The following is a 16,147-nucleotide window of genomic DNA, read 5'->3' as shown; positions in this document are numbered from 1 at the left end:
CTGGGAGTTTGAGGCCAACTTGTACAGCATAGTGATAACCCATCTTTTTAAAGAAAACAACCTGTCTCCTGTAGAGTCAGAAATGGGAATGTGAGTCCAGATGTGGTGGCTCACGCCTGTAATCCCAGCGCTTTGGGAGGCCGAGGCAGGCGGATCACTTGAGGCCAGGAGTTTGAGACCAGCCTGGCCAACGTGGTGAAATCCCATCTCTACTAAAAATACAAAAATTAGCCCAGCTTGGTGGCGCACGCCTGTAATTCCAACTACTCGGGAGGCTGAGGCATGAAATCACTTGAAATTCGTGAGGCGTAGGTTGTAATGAGCTGATATTGCACCACTGCACCCCAGGCTAGGTGATGCAGCGAAAATCTATCTCAAAAAAACGAAAAGAAATGGGAATGAGAATTTCTAGAGTAGGATTTGGGCTTGAGCCACAGGAGGGAGTTACCCCAGCATGGATGGTTGTAAAGATATAAAAATAAAGGGAACCTTGATGTAAATGAAAACGAAACCAAAACAAGAAAGATGCTTGAGTAGTAAGTTGAGTTCTTTTGACTTTACTACAAAGTTTCAAAACGGGCTTTACCATCTCACTCTTCCAACTGGAGTCTATAGGAATTCCTAGTGCTCTGCCGCCTTGCCCACACTTGGTATTCTCAGATTTAATTGTTGTTAATCTCCAAGGAATATAATGGCATCAATCTTGGTCTACATTTGCATTTTTCCAATTACTAATGATGTTGAGTACCTTTACATGTGTTAAGCAGCCATTTGCATTTCCTGTTTTGTGAAGTGCTTGTTCGTGTTTTTGCCAATTTTTATTTTGTATTTTTTTTTTCTTATTGATTTGTAGGAACTCTTTATACATTTTGTTGTGTATGTGGGGAGGTGCAGGGTTGGGGGGTTGAGACAGAGTCTTGCTCTATTGCCCAGACTGGAGGGCAGTGGCGCAATCTCAGCTCACTGCAACCTCTGCCTCGCCGGTTCAAGCAATTCTCATGCCTCAGCCTTCTGAATAGCTGAGGCTATGGGCATGCACCACAATGCATGGCTAATTTTTGTATTTTTACTTGAGATGGGTTTTCGCCCCATTGGCCAGGCTGCTCTTGAACTCATAACCTGAAGTGATCCACCAACCTCAGCCTCCCAAAGTGCTGGGATTATAGGTGAACCACCGTGCCCGGTTTGTTTTGAGGAAGCGTCTCTCTCTTGTCACCCAGGCTGGAGTGCAGTGGCACTATCATAGCTCACTGCAGCCTCAACCTGCCTGGCTCAAGCGACCCTCATTCTTCCACCTCCTGAAGAGCTGAGACTATAGGCCCACACCACCATGCCTGGCTAATTTTTTTTTGAGACGAAGTCTTGCTCTGTCACCCAGGCTGGAGTGCAGTGATGCGATCTCTGCTCACTGCAAGCTCCGCCTCCCAGGTTCGTGATTTTCCTTGCCTCAACCTCCCAAGTAGCTGGGATTACAGACAGGCACCACCATGTCCAGCTAAATTTTGTATTTTCGATAGAGACAGGATTTCACCACGTTGGCCAGGCTGGTCTCAAACTCCTGACCTCAGGTGATCTGCCCGCCTCGGCCTTCCAAAGTGCTGGGATTACAAGTGTAAGCCACTGTGCCCTGCCTCGTTTAGGGTTTTAATGGAGGTTTCATTAGATGGCATATTAAACAAATCATTATGGCCGAGCGTGGTGGCTCATGCCTGTAATCCTAGCACTTTGGGAGGCCGAGGTGGGTGGATCACCTGAGGCCAGGAGTTCAAGACCAGCCTGGCCATCATGGTGAAACCCTATCTTAAAAAAAACAAAACAAAAAAACAAATCATTGACCTCAACCTTCAGCCCCTCTCTTCCCAAAGGTTGGTAGGGGTGGGTGGGGCTGAAATTCCCAACTCTCTAATTCTGCCTTGGTATTTCCAGTGACCAACCCCTTCCTGAAGCCACCTAGGGGCCCATCAAAGATGACTTCATTGGAACAAAGACTGCTCCTATTACCCGGGAGATTCCAAGGGATTTAGGAACTCTGTCAGGGTCTAAGACCAGAGCTATATTTTTACTATACAATTGGTTAAATTATTTCAGTGGGTTCCCCAAGGCCTAGGAGGCATGCACCTTCCTTCAGCAAGGACTGTCTGCTTCTCTTATGCAGAAATGCTTGATGATAAACGCAGGACTTGAGATTTCTTGGAAGGCCAGTGATGTGAATTTGGTCTGAAAATCTGTAGGGTTTTTTTTCCGTTGTCTTTGCTCCCCGCACCACTACAGGTAGGGAGGAGTGCAGACTTTTGGTTCCTTTTCTTCCTTAGCTTGGGGGATCATCACTGGGGGCACGGGCTCAAGGAAGGATCAGACCCCTTTTAGAGGTTGAGCCCTGTGTTTCAACCTCATCTGTTTTATTAGAATAGGCAAATTCCTTTGGGACGAAAGCTACCTTTGAGTTTTCCACTCTCCTATGGGTCAGAACTTTTAGATTTTTTTATTGTAAATGTATTTTTACTTTTTTTTTTTGAGACGGAGTTTTGCTCGTTGCACAGGCTGGAGTGCAATGGCGCTATCTTGGCTCACCGCAACCTCCGCCTCCTGGGTTCAAGTGATTCTCCTGCCTCAGCCTCCTGAGTAGCTGGGATTACAGGCATGTGCCACCATGCCCCGCTAATTTTGTATTTTCAGTAGAGGCAAGGTTTCTCTATGTTGGTCAGGCTGGTCTCAAACTCCCCACCTCAGGCAATCTGCCTGCCTCCTCGGCCTTCCAAAGTGCTGGGATTACAGGCATGAGCCACTGCTCCCGGCCACGTATTTTAACTTTTTTGTAGAGATGGGATCTCACTGTTTCGAAGCTGGTCTTAACTCCTGACCTCCAGTGATCCTTTCACTTCCTAAAGTTAGGATTACAGGTGTGAGCCACTGTGCCTGGCCTATTTTTTTTTTTAATTAATTAGACATTAATGGGAAGTTTACTCACCCTCTGGTGTGCATACCCAGAATAATCCCTTTCCTCCAGGGCAGAAACTAAGACTATGCTGCGATCCTACCCTGTGATTTGGTCATTATCACTTCAGTATCTGGATGGGCCTGACCTGACTGGGTGAGCACTTCAAAGGGAACGGGCCCTTAAGTCAGGCCTGCCAGGGACCAAGGAGGGCAGCTTCTCTGAGCTAAGAGACGCCAGCTCTACAAGAACTGAAATCAACCAACAACCATGAGCTTGGAAGAGGACACAGACTAAGGAACACGAACCAATACCTCAATTTCAGCCTGCAAAGCACTCACTGAGCAGAGACGAGCTCAGCCGTGTCCAGACTTCCAACAGGAAGTCTCAAGTGGGTGCTGCTTTAAGCCAGTGGCTTTGTGATCTGTTATGCAGAAATACACATGGGGACAGGCTTTGTTGCCCACAAGGGAAAAACCAATCTTTAGTGCAGAGCTGGGATCAGATGACGCAATGGGAAGGAACCCTGACCCAGTCCAGAACCAGATGAGGTAAGCCTCATACCAGAATGCTCACACCTGGCTGTCCTGAGCAGGAAGGCCACTGCCACACCATATGTCCATTACTCTAGAGCCAGGTCCCCACCCCATTTTAGATTGGAAATCTGACTCCAAAGAGGGGTTGTGACTGCTCTCCTCCCACAGAACAGACGTGGACGCAGTCCTCAAACAGGAGGCCTGGTGAGCTAGATGGACCCACTGCTGCAGTCCATGAGGTTTTTAACAAGGACCCAGGGCCTGTGGAGGGGAGCCAACCTCCTAGAGCCACGTGGCAGAAGCAGCGGTCCTGGGCATCTGTGAGACACAGAAGCTGCTTTTCCAACTTTATTTAGAAAAACAAATCCAGGTCCCAGTGCCCCCTGTACCCTCCCAGACCCCAGCCATAATTTAAATAACTTAGAGACAGAGTTGGAGGGAGGGGACAGGAGAGGTTGGTGTTGCGGTAGGAGGAGGAGGAGAGCCCACTACAGCCGCCGCAGTGCCCGCTTCTTGTCCGTCTTTTTCTTGGCCGCCAGCTTCTTGTCACGCTCGCCAGCATGCTTCTTGGCCATGGGACCCTCAGCCCCTCCTGGGCCCCCTGGGGCCCCAGGATCGGTGGAGGAGGCTGCAGTGCCACTGGCCAGGGCACGACCAGCTTCGGCCCTGCCACTGGGCCCACCAGCGCCCCCGTGGATCTCTGTGAGAAGACGGGCTCGAGCCGCATACTCCTCATAGTTCTCGAGGAGAAGGCGGCCCGCCTCCTCATTGAGTGCAGACTCGGGGTTAGGGTGGATCAGCAGGCACTTGATGGTCTGTGGGAAGAGGCCCAGGGTCAGGGAGGGCTGGGCAACCTACAGGAACCCTGGACCTGCACAAGAGGGTGCTTTTGCTCTGCCTACTCCTTCTGCTCTCAACTCAGCTGCCTGGGAGATCAGATTGAGGACCCACCGATGCCGCACCCTCCCTCATCTTTGCTCACTGTCTCCCTCAGAGGCCACGTTCCTGTTACCCGACTCACAGGAGATGTTCCCAGAAGGACATGATACCACGGGACCAATGGTTTAAAATGTCCCTGGTTCTCAGTGGAACTTGCTGGGTGATGGGGGGAAGCCAAGGCCCCTCTGAAGAGTCCATTACTTGCCTGAGCCTCAGACTTGAGTCCTATCATGGTTTTGAATTTGCCTCTGTGCTGTTCATCACCACCTCAGAGGCCCTCTGGTTCAATGAGTGAAGCCCAGAGCCTGGACAAAGGGAAGAGGCTTGCCCCAGGGCCACTGAGGATGTGAGTACCTCACACCTGCCTGTTGGACTCTAGAGCTCCTATCTTTCCAGATACAGCAGATATCCTGACCTGTCACTGTCTTTTATAGGAAATCCGAAGTTCACGGTCTAAGACTATAGCTGGGTTGGACCCTACTCAAGAGAGCGAGACACCAGGACTGGTGGCCTGAGGTGCACCTTGAGGGTGGCCCTCAGGAGAGGGGGGATTCTTCTCAATGCCCCTTCATCAGCCTGTCCTGAGGAATGAATTGGAGTGCAGAGGTGTGACATGCAGCCAGGCCTCCAGCAGCCCCTGGTGCAACCTCTTAAGTGGGCTGGGCAAAATGGCCAAGGCTGTTGTCTCCCTGGGGCCACTAGGACACACACGCAGCACCTGGCTCAGCAGACATCACTGATGGTGACCAGGACGCAAGTCTCCACCCTAATTCTCACCACTGCATGCAAACTGCAGGCCTGGTTGCCCTTCTCGAGGATCTCTTGCTGGCTGAGTCCCCAACAGGTCCAGATGCAGACCCAGCAGCCAGCAGGCCTGGAGCTCAGTGCCAATGTTCCCAGTAGCCTCCAATGACCTCCAGGGGGAGGGAGTTGGTGCATGTGGGAGGGAAAGGTTCGGGGTCTGTTTACCTTGGAGGTCAGTCCTTTCCCTGCACAGAGCAGGAAACCCCAATTCCCCACCCTCTCTGCCATGTGCCCCAGGGGCTCATTAGAATTAAGTTAAAAAAATTTGTTTTAGCCTGTAGTGAGGATGGGGGAGGCAGCAGGCTGTGAGCAGCCTGTGGAGAACTTGGAGCACCGGCCTAGACCAGGACGCCTCCACCTTGGCACCCCACGCATTGTAGGATGTGAGCAGCACCCTTGGCCTCCACCCACCAGATGCTAGTGGCACCCCCACTTGTGACAACATTTTTGGTCTCTTGACAATGCAAAATACCCCTTGGGGGGCAAAATCACCTCTGGCTGAGAAACCCTGATTTATGAACTCTGTCACTGTTAAAAAACCACTGAGCTGTATACTCTGGAACAGTGTTGAGTTTTATGGTATGTAAATTCAGCTTTAGCAAAAAAGCCTCTAATGGGACCCCATCTCTGCAAACCATAAAAATATAAAAATTAGCTGGGTATGATGCTGCATGTCTGTATATCAGCCATTCAGGGAGCTGAGGCAGGAAGATCACCCGAGCCCAGAGTTCAAGGCTACAGTGAGCTATGATTGTGCCACTGCACTGCAACCTGGGAAACAAAGAGCCTGTATCTTTTGAAAAAAAGAGAAAGAAAAGCTTCTAACCAGTCTCTTGACTTCCACCTGGCAGAAAACTGTTCTACAGGCTAGGTGCAGTGGCTCACTTCTGTAAGCCCACCACTTTGTCAGAGGATCATTTGAGTTTAGGAGTTTGAGACCAGCCTGGGCAACAAATGAGACCTCATCCCTGTTTTATTTTTTATTTTTTTAAGACGGGGTTTCACCATGTTGGTCAGGCTGGTCTTGAACTCCCGACCTCAGGTGATCTGCCCGCCTTGGCCTCCAAAGTGCTTGGATTACAGGCGTGAGCCACCACACCCGGCCTTTAAGTTTTTAATTAAATAAAAATTTCACCCACGCTGGAGTGCAGTGGCGTGATCTCAGCTCACTGCAACCTCTGCCTTCCGGGCTCAAGTGATTCTCCTGCCTCAGCCTCACTAGTAGCTGGGATTACAGGTGGGCGTCACCTCTTGTTGCCCAGGCTGGAGTGCAATGGCACAATCTCAGCTCACTGCCATCTCCACCTCCTGGGTTCAAGCGATTATCCTGTCTTAGCCTCCCAAGTAGTTGGGATTACAGGTGCCCACCACCATGCTCAGCCCATTTTTATATTTCTAGTAAGACGGGGTTTCGCCATGTTGGCCAGGCTGGTCTTGAATTCCTGACCTCATGATCTATCCACCTTGGCCTCCCAACGTGCTGAATTACAGGCGTGAGCCACTGTGCCGGCCTAATTTTTGCATTTTTAGTAGAGAATCTGGTCTCCAACTCCTGACCTCAAGTAATCTGCCCACCTCGGCCTCCCAAAGTGTGGGATTATAGGTGTGAGCCATGGCACCCAGCCTACCCATTGCTTTTTTTTTTTTAAAGAAGAGAAAACCATCCTACAATAGGAACCCATCACTTGCTGCATGGCAAGGTGCCCTTGGGCACTTCTCAACAATACTTGGTGTCCTGGGTCTGGCACTGTTTAACTTTCCAGGAAAGCTAGCAACCTGGATTTTTACATGGAAACCTTCAACTACTTTAGAGCTGACTCAGAAAAACTAAACAAAGCACTATGGCTCAGACACCAGTGGACCTCCCGAGGCCGGAAGCAGGAGGCCCAGCCCTAGCCCAGAACTCACCAGCAGCACGTGTCGGATGCCCAGCTCAGCTGTCCAGTCCCTCTTGAGCACATTGACGCAGATCTCACCATTGGCGCCCACGTTTGGGTGGAAGATCTTGGTCAGGAAGTAGCCCTTGGGTGGGGAGGCAGGGAAGTCCTTCCCCAGCAGGAGTTTCATGCGGAACAGACCTCCAGCATATGGGGTCCCCTCTGGAGTGGAGGGAGGGGGACAGGGTCAGGGCACTCAGGACTCCCAAGGCACCTCAACGCCCCAAAGCCCAGTCTCCGTGGTCTGGCTGTGACACAGGTGGGTGTCCTGCCTACTCTGCCATCAGGCTGGAAGATTTTTTTTTTTTTGAAGTAGGGTCTCCTGTGTCACCCAGGCTGGAGTGCAGTGGCACAATCTCAGCTCATTACAGCCTGACAATTCCTGGGCTCAGGTGATCCTCCCATCTCAGCCTCCCAAATAGCTGGGACTACAGGCTTGCCACCATGCCTGGCTACTTTTTTCGGAGAGACAGGGTCTCACTATGTTGCCCAAACTGGTCTTGCACTCTTGGGCTCAAGCAATTTGCTCGCCTCAGCCTCCCAAAGTGCTAGGATTGGGCATAGACCACCACGCCCAGTCAGGCTGGAGAATTCTTAAGAGGAAGAAAGGCTGGGTTCCTAGGGGACCACAGGACCTCCCCCAGAACTCAGAGATGATGTCCATCTTGCAGCTCCCAGCTGTGTCACTATCAAGCTCTAGTCTTCACCCCCCTGGATATCCCTTCTCATGGCCCAAGTGACCACCCCAGTCACAGGCCCTTCCCAGGTGCCAGGGACCCAAGTGCGTACTTATCACCCTTTAAGATGCCTACTTACAAGACTTTCAGATAAAGGATCCAACAGTCTGTCAACTCCATGGCCTCACACCTCAATCAACATTCTCCCACTCACCAACTTGCTTGTCCCTCCCCTAGCCCATCAGCTGCTTGACCACGGCCCACTAGGTCCTCTCACGAATCTCATCCCACCTCCAAGGCTAGCTTCCTGACTGGCCTCTGTTTCTACCCCCTGCCAGGCCCACTCTCCTCACTCCAGTTAACAGGAACTTTGGAGGGATGTGCCATACCCCTGCTTTAAACCTTCCACCAGCTTCCCCTACAAACTACTTACAGAGGCCTAGAAGCCCTAAAAGATCTGCCCTCAGCAGCTTCACCATCAACTTACTTCGTGTTTTTCTTTTTTTTTTAATTTTTATTTATTTAAAGAGACGGGGTTTCTCCATGTTGGCCAGGCTGGTCTCAAACCCCTGACCTCAGGTAATCCATCCACCTCGGCCTCCCAAAGTGCTGGGATTACAGGCTTGAGCCACTGCGCCCGGCCAAAACCACAGATACTTCGTGTGTTTTTACCAAGCACCCAGCTCCACCCACCTCAGGGGCTTTCTGGGAGCCTTCCCATCTTCATGATCCTGTGCCCCGCGATCACCCCATGCAGCAAGGCATGAATGACCTCAACTGTCACCACAGCCAGGACTTCCCTGACCACCTACCATCACCACCACAGTGGACTAGACCATTCCTTCACATGCTCTTCTCAAATCCTGACTGGCTTTGTAAGAATTCTGGTGATAACATAAATGTAGCTTACATGAAACCATATTCTAAATAGCTCTGCAAAATCACGTGGGTATTTATGACCTGTCTCTCCATGATACTGCATCTGGCTTGTTTCCTCATCCCTGACACTTACAGCAGGATGGAGTTTGAGATCATCTGGCTCACCCTCCCGGGCCTTTCCTGACACCATTCCCACCACCTTCAATTCATCTCTATCCATTCTCAAGTCCAGGGAAGCCATGTCTGAGAGCCTTGCTTCAAATCTAGGGTCCTGCCCCATGATAAACTATCTCAATGACCAGGTATGTCTCAACTCTTATGAGAAAAGGATACATACCTGTCATTTGTGGCATCCTGCCCTATCCACCACTGCACCCCCAGCACCTGACACAAGGCTGGCCTGTAATGGGTACTTCCGGTGGTCTGTTCTAGAGCAGGATCTAAGCAGCAACCCCCTTCATCTTCCCTTCCAAACTCACCAGGGCCCTCGATGGTGACCTGAAGGTCGGTGAGGTCCTCCTCGTTGGGAAAGACCTTGATGCCATCCGGTGGGTCTGTGGTCAGTGTCGTCACCTCCTTGTACACCAGGCGGATGATGTGCGGGGGCAGGTTCTCCACGTTGGAGTTCTGGGCACGGTGGGAGAGCAGGGTGAGCGGATGTTCAGAGTTGGGCTTCCCGGAGGGCCTAAAGATGCTGAGACTGCCTGAGTCTTGACCCAGTGGCCCCAGGCTGTCAATCATCCTTGAACTCCCAGACCCCCACCCACGATGCTTTAGGCCACCTGCCCAGGCAGAACTCCCAAGAGAAATGGGGGCGGGTTCCCGAGGGGGCTTCCAGATAAGTCCACCCGCCCCAGAAACCCCCAAAGCCCGCTCCTAACCCTGCATGGGCCCCAGTGCTTCCACATAGGCCAGAGATCTACCCTCTCCTCCTTCTCCACTTATTTTTGGTTAGCGCATCCTTGAAACCCCGGCTTAGGTCTGGAGATGGCGGCGGGGCGTCCTTGCTCCCGGTAACACCCATGGGCGGGCCGCAAAGCGCCCGGAGCCCTAGCCGCCAGGGACACTGCGGGCCGCCCAAGCTCCTGCTCCGCCTGCAGGAAGGCCCGAGGGCCCATTCCAGGTCAGGGACCCCCAGGCTGGCCCTCAAACCCCACAAGGCCGCCGGTCGGAGGCCCCTGAGACTCCGCCTCCTCCCTGAGGGGCACCCCCGACCACCCTCTCGGGCCTCGCCGCCCGCGCTCACCATGGCTGCGGCCGGCCGGGGGCGGGTCCCCCCGGCCCCCTTCCTGCGTTCTTCGGCCCGTCGGCCGGGGCGGGGGGGCCCAACTGCTGCCGCTACAGGCCTGGCGAGACCCCGGCGGCCCCGCTCAGCTCCCCGCTGCCTCCGACACCTTCCGCTCACAGCGTCCAACGATCCACCACCCCGGTGCCCGGCCGCACTAAGCCGGCCGCGCGCGCACCACAGCCTCTTTATAGCCGCCCGTAGGCCACGCCCCCCCCCGCGGCCCCTCAGCCCCAAGCCTCAACCGTGACGTCAGCGCGCACGTTCCTTGGTGTTCGACGGGCTCGCTCCCTTCCCCGCAAACTGTGGTCAGAAGAGAGGGAAGTGGCGGAGAGGGCTGGGCGGCGGGCCGGCCAATGGGGGTCCGCGAGTGTCAGGGAGGGGTCTCAAAGAATGGTGGGGCTGAAAAAGGGAAGTAGAGAGGAAGGGGACGCGGAAGGCGACGCGGCCGCTGATTGGGCCGTTTGAATGAGACGCCGCCACGGCCCGGCATACGCGCGCGCGCGCGCCCTGACGCTAAGGAAGTCGCGCACGCGACTAACGGTCATCCTCGGGGCTGGAGCGTGGCAAGGAGAGGCGGGACTCGGGGTTTTAAACGCGTGATGGAAGGCGCTCGGGCCAATAGAGATGCGTCTTAGTGACTGGAGGGTCACGAGACTCGCACGGGCCAGTGGCTGACAGAGGCCGGTCAGAGGGCGGGCAGGAATGGATAGCGACCAATACAGACCCAGTTTCTTGCAAATGAAACCGCCCCAGCCAATGAAATCCGTTGATTTTTATATATGCAAATAAGTTGTGCGCTACCGCGCGCGCCCCCTCCTCTCAGCCGTCCTGAAGGTGGGCGCTGGAACTCCCGCTAGGTTTTTCTACGAGGCGCCATTTTGTGCCGGAAATGGTCTTGGGTCCATGTCTAGTATTGCGAAGGCTCAAAGATCAGTCAGAATGACCTTGAAGGCTTGGACAGCCTTGCCTTGCGTGTGTGACCCCGACCCCTGCCAGGCTCCATGGAAGATGCCAGGCCTCAGTTTCCTTATGTGGCAAATGGGCTCTGGAATTCATTGTGGTGCCAGGGAAAGAAGTCAGGGAGACCCACTTTGCCTTGTTCCTTTATTCAGGGCACGGTTCTGCCTGTAACTGACCCATGGCCTCCAGCCACACCTGCCTTCTCTGGGATTCAGTTTCCCTCTCTGGGAAATGGACGCACAGTTGCCTAGAAAGGTGACTGTTCTCTGTAAGGCCGGTTGCCTCGCTGGGAGCTCAGACACGCCCACCCCTCGCCACGCCTAGAAACCACGTTACCACTCCACGCCCGCTTCTCCACTCAGCGTGCAAATCTGCACTCAACACCAAGCTCTGCACTCAGCACCTAGCCCGCTGTTAAACTCCCCCACTGCACTTCTGCACTCAACACTAGCCTCTGCACTCAACACTAGCCTCTGCGCTCAGCACCTAGCCAACCGTTGAAGAACCCTGCCAAAATTTAAAAGAAGCCCCGCCAAAACCTGCCCAATAGCATTTTGCATCCCGCTTACCTGCCAATGGCAACTTGCCCCGTCCACGTCCTGCTTCCCCACAACCAATCAAGATGCGTCCACTCCCTATAAAACCCCACGTTGGAGGGGAGTCAAGGGCAACTTCTCCGGCCCCTCCTGTCAGACCGCAGAACCTCACCCAGGAGCCAATTAAATTTCTTTATTCCAATAACTGGCCTCAGTTGCCTCATTTAAACCTTACAGTCTCCAGCCCTCAGTGTCAGTAAAAAAAAGTCACACAATTGTCTGAGAACGGCGGCCAGAGCTCCCTGAGCAGGCCTTTTGGAGGTGCCTAGAGAGGAGGAGGGAATGCTGAAGTTAGCTTCCGCTTGCTCATCTGTGCAGTGGGGTCGCGGTAGCGTCTCGGTGTCTCTGCCAGTCTGTGCGTCCGCAGCTCTCTTCGTTTGTTGGTCTTTTCAACTGTGGACGGGACAGTAACATCTGGGCCTAATTTGGCCACAGGGACCTGAAAAGACCCATGGCTACCAGCTTCCCCTCGTGGGGTCTCAGAAGGAATAAGGAAAATGTGAAAGAAATCCACATGGCCAAGGCCGGGCATGGTAGCTCACACCTGTAATCCCAGTACTTTGGGAGGCTGAGGTGCACAGATCACTTGAGGTCAGGAGTTGGAGACCAGCCTGGTCAACATGGTAAAACCCCATCTGTACTAAATATACAAAAATTAGCCGGGTGTGTTGATGCAGGCCTGCAATCCCAGTTACATAGGAGTCTGAGATGGGAGAATCGGTTAAAGCCAGGAGGTGGAGGTTGCAGTGAGCTGAGATTGCGCGGATGCTCAGCCTGGGTGACAGAGCAAGACCGTCTCAAAACAACAACAAAACTAAAAAAAAACCCCTACGTGGCTGGGTACAGTAGCTCACGCCCGTAATCCCAGCACTTTGGGAGACCAAGGTAGATTGCTTGAGCCCAGGAGTTCGAGATTAGACTGGGCGACATAGTGAGAGACCTCCCCCACCATCTGTACCAAGAAAACCCAAATAACCGAAAACGGCAGAAAAAACAGCTACAGCATAAAAAGTCAGCATCGTAACTAGTTTGTGGAGAAATGGCTACAGGTGATCCCTTCCTGCTCCCCCTCACTCCAGGTCCAATCTATACCAGTTCCTGTTGACATCATCTACTGAATCTCATCACTTCCCCCATCCTCAGTGCCACCAATCCTGCTTAGAGTCACCATCATTCCATTTTGCTGATCAGCATTTTGCTGATCTTCAATTTTAGCCTGCTTGGTGTGGAGGATTCCAGCCCAATTAATAGACAAGGAAACTGAAGGAACAGGAGGTAAAGTGACTTGCTCAGGCTTCCTCAGCTGGGACAAGGCAAAGCTGATGATTAAATTTGTCTTGATCTCAAAAATCCAGGATGTGGTGGCTCACGCCTGTAATCCCAGCACTTTGGGAGGCTGAGGTGGGTGGAACACCTGAGATCAGAAGTTTGAGATCAGCCTGACCAACATGGTGAAGCTCCATCTGTACTAAAAATACAAAAAAATTAGCTGAGCATGATGGTAGGCGCTTGTAATCCCAGCTACTCGGGAGGCTGAAGCAGAGAATTGGTTGAATCTGAGGGGCGGATGTTGCAGTGAGCCGAGATCACGCCATTGCACTTCAGCCTGGGTGACAGAGCGAGACTCCGTCTCAAAAAAAAAAAAAAAAAAAAATCCACCCAAAAGTCCTAACAATGATGATGGTAATACTAATGGTTATTATTTATTATTTGCTGTGTGCCAGACCCTGTTCTAGTTTCTTTACATGCTTGATGTCATTTAATCCTTGTAACAACCATGATGGGTAGACATTTTTAATTATTATATCCCTCTCTGGATACTTACATTTGTTCTTCTCTATTAGCATCTACACTGTAGCTGGCAGGATGCTATGGGATACGGCAGAGAATAAAAGGGGCAAAACCTCGGCTTTCATGGATCTTACGTCCTGGTGCAGGAGCCAGATAGCAAGTAAATCATGTCAGCAAGTGATAAAGACTGAAGAACAATCAGCAAGTGATAAAGACAGGAACAATCAATGGGAGAAGGACGCCAGAGAGGGAGGGATGGGGCTACTATTTTACCTTGGCTGGGCAGGGAAAATCTGTCTGAGGAAAGGTCATTTGGGCTGTGAGAAGGTCTGTGGGAAAAGCATTTGGAGCAAAGGGAACAGCAGGTGCAAAGGGGATTGGGCTTGGTATTTTTAGGGAGAATTAGGAGGCTAGTGAGGCTGGGGTTGGAGTGAGGCAGAGCAAGCAGAGGGATCTGAGGTGGGAGAGATGAAGGGGTGCTGGTGGGCCTCCTAGGCCATGGTGAAGAGGATGTCTGTTTTCTGAACAATGGAGAGGCATTGGTGGCTTTGAGTAGAGAATGACTCCATCAGGCTTATGAACAGAAACAGAGAGGCCAATGAAGAGGTGATTAAATTTGTTCAGGTGGGATTGTAGTGGCTCCAAGCAGGATTAGTGGCATTGGAAATTGGGGGAATTGATGAGATTCAGTAGATGATGTCAACAGGAACTGGTATAGATTGCACCTGGGGTGAGGGATCACCTGTACCCTAAATAATCACCTTAAAATCGGGCTGGCAGACCTTTTCCTAAAAGGTTTTCCAACCTTGTGGTTGGTTGATTTCTGGTCCAACTCACTAAACTCTGCCTTTGTAGCTCCCAAGAAAACTAATAGGTGTGTTTCCAGAAACAGGCAGTGGCCAAAGTAGGCCCTTGAGCTGTAATTTGCTCACTGCTTTACACAAATCCCACATGCCCCGCCCCAGCGTAAAGCGCAAGAGCCCTCCTCCCCACTACGTTTTGCACAAATCCCAAACTCCCTGAAAACCCATAAGCCCTTGCGCCATCTCTCTGAGGCTCCCTTGCCTTGTTTGTTTGTTCCTGGAATGAGCCAAGCTCTTTTTGCCCCGAGGACAGTTGGACATGCAGTTCCCTGTGCCTGTTGTGCTTTTCACTCTCCCATTCTTCTCATCTAGGATAACTCTAACGTCACCCCTGCAGAGCAGCTTCTCTTCTCTGTCCTCCCCTCCCAGGCTCTCTTTGCTTCATCCTTTTGGAACTTCAGGATTTGCAATTATTTGCCTGCTTGCACGTTTGATTCTTCCCAACTAGAAAATCACCCCAGCAGAGCAGGGATTTTGTCCTCAGTCCCTAGCAGAGCACCTGACAGACTGAAAGTGTTATACATTCAACTGATATTGATTGAACACCTACTATGTGCCAGGCACCAATCTAGGTGCTTGGGATGCATTAGAAAACAGATAGACAAAGATCTTTGCCCTCGTAAGGCTTATTGTAGTTGGGGAAGATAGAACCAAAAATGAAACATAACAAATAAGGAAAACATGGTATTTTAGAAGGAATGACATGTTATGGTAGGTAGGGAAAGCTCTCTGGTAACCATGTTTCTCCTCTGCCCTCATGCCACAACAATCTTCAACACAGCATACAACAACATCACATGGGGAAAGGATGCCCTATTCAATAAATGGTGCTGGGAAAAACGGCAAGCCACATGTACAGAATGAAACTGATCCTCACTGCTTACCTTATATTAGGGTTGGTGCAAAAGAAATCGAGGTCTTTGCCATTATTTTAATATTTGCAATCTACGCATCTGACAAAGGACTAATATCCAGAATTTACAAGGAGCTCTAACAAATCAGCAAGAAAATAAAATCATCTAATGAAAAAGTAGGCAAAGGACATGAATAGACAATTCTTTCAAAGAAGATATTACAAGTAGGCTGGTCGCGGTGGCTCACGGTTGTAATCCCAGTAATTTGGGAGGCTGAGGCGGGCGCATCACTTGAGGTCAGGAGTTCGAGACCAGGCTGGCCAACATGGTGAAACCCCTATCTCTACTGAAAATACAAAAATTAGCCAGGCGTGGTGGCATGCACCTGTAATCCTAGCTACTCCAAAGGCTGAGGCAGGAGAATTGCTTAAACCCAGTAGGCGGAGGTTACAGTGAGACGAGATAATCCACAGCACTCCAGCCTGGGTGATATAGTGAGACTCCATCTCAAAAAAAAAAAAAAGATATTACAAACAGCCAACAAACATGAAAAATGCTTAGCATCACTCATCATCAGGGAAATGCAAATTAAAACCACAATGAGATAATATCTTGCTCCTTCAAGAATGGCCATAATTAAAAAAAATAAAATAAAATTGATGTTGGGATGGATATAGTAAAAAAGGAACACTTTTACACTGCTGGTGGGAATGTAAGCTAGTACAACCACTGTGGAAAACAGAGTGGAGATTGCTTGAAGAACTAAAAGTAGAACTACCATTCAATCCAGCAATCCCACTACCGGGTATCTACCCTGAGAAGAAAAGTCATTATATGCAAAAGACACATGCGCATGCATGTTAATAGAAGCACAGTTCACAATGGCAAAAATGTGGAACCAACCTAAATGCCCATCATCACCCAACGAGTGGATAAAGAAAAGGTGGTATATATACCATGGAATACAACTCAGCCATGAAACAGAGTGGAATAAGGGCATTTGCAGCAACTTAGCTGGAGGCCATGATTGTAAGTGAAGTGAGTCAGGAATAGAAAACCAAACACCCTGTGTCCTCACTTAGAAGTGG

The 16,147-nt window shown here is 51.1% G+C and overlaps 1 protein-coding gene across 2 annotated transcripts; it reads right to left on the bottom strand.

Moving 5' to 3' along the window:
- Positions 1-3,806: 3,806 nt before the first annotated feature.
- UBE2S (ubiquitin conjugating enzyme E2 S) lies at positions 3,807-10,018 on the bottom strand. 2 transcript variants are annotated; one of them, XM_021673446.2, is made up of 4 exons: positions 9,954-10,018; positions 9,187-9,334; positions 7,123-7,313; positions 3,807-4,286 (listed from the first exon to the last, which is right to left on the bottom strand). In XM_021673446.2, the coding sequence occupies exons 1-4, from the start codon at positions 9,954-9,956 to the stop codon at positions 3,960-3,962; spliced, it is 669 nt and encodes a 222-aa protein (XP_021529121.1). In that variant the 5' UTR covers positions 9,957-10,018; the 3' UTR covers positions 3,807-3,959. The 2 variants fall into 2 exon arrangements, with proteins under 2 accessions (XP_021529121.1, XP_064236866.1); XM_064380796.1 differs by lacking the exon at positions 9,954-10,018 and adding an exon at positions 9,589-9,649.
- Between the last annotated feature and the right edge of the window lie 6,129 nt (positions 10,019-16,147).

This window comes from Aotus nancymaae, unplaced genomic scaffold (assembly GCF_030222135.1).
Source record: "Aotus nancymaae isolate 86718 unplaced genomic scaffold, 86718_ANA_hifiasm-v0.15.2.pri h1tg000028l, whole genome shotgun sequence".
In the NCBI taxonomy this organism is placed as follows: domain Eukaryota; kingdom Metazoa; phylum Chordata; class Mammalia; order Primates; family Aotidae; genus Aotus; species Aotus nancymaae.
This window is presented reverse-complemented; position numbering and strand designations above follow the sequence as displayed.

Coding starts and splice junctions, on each gene's coding strand:
- UBE2S (XM_064380796.1), bottom strand. CDS start 9,615: ATGTGGAAGCACTGGGGCCCATGCAGG. Junction 9,335..9,588: donor AGCACTGGGGCCCATGCAGG/GTTAGGAGCGGG, acceptor CACCGTGCCCAG/AACTCCAACGTGGAGAACCT. Junction 7,314..9,186: donor GGTCACCATCGAGGGCCCTG/GTGAGTTTGGAA, acceptor CCTCCACTCCAG/AGGGGACCCCATATGCTGGA.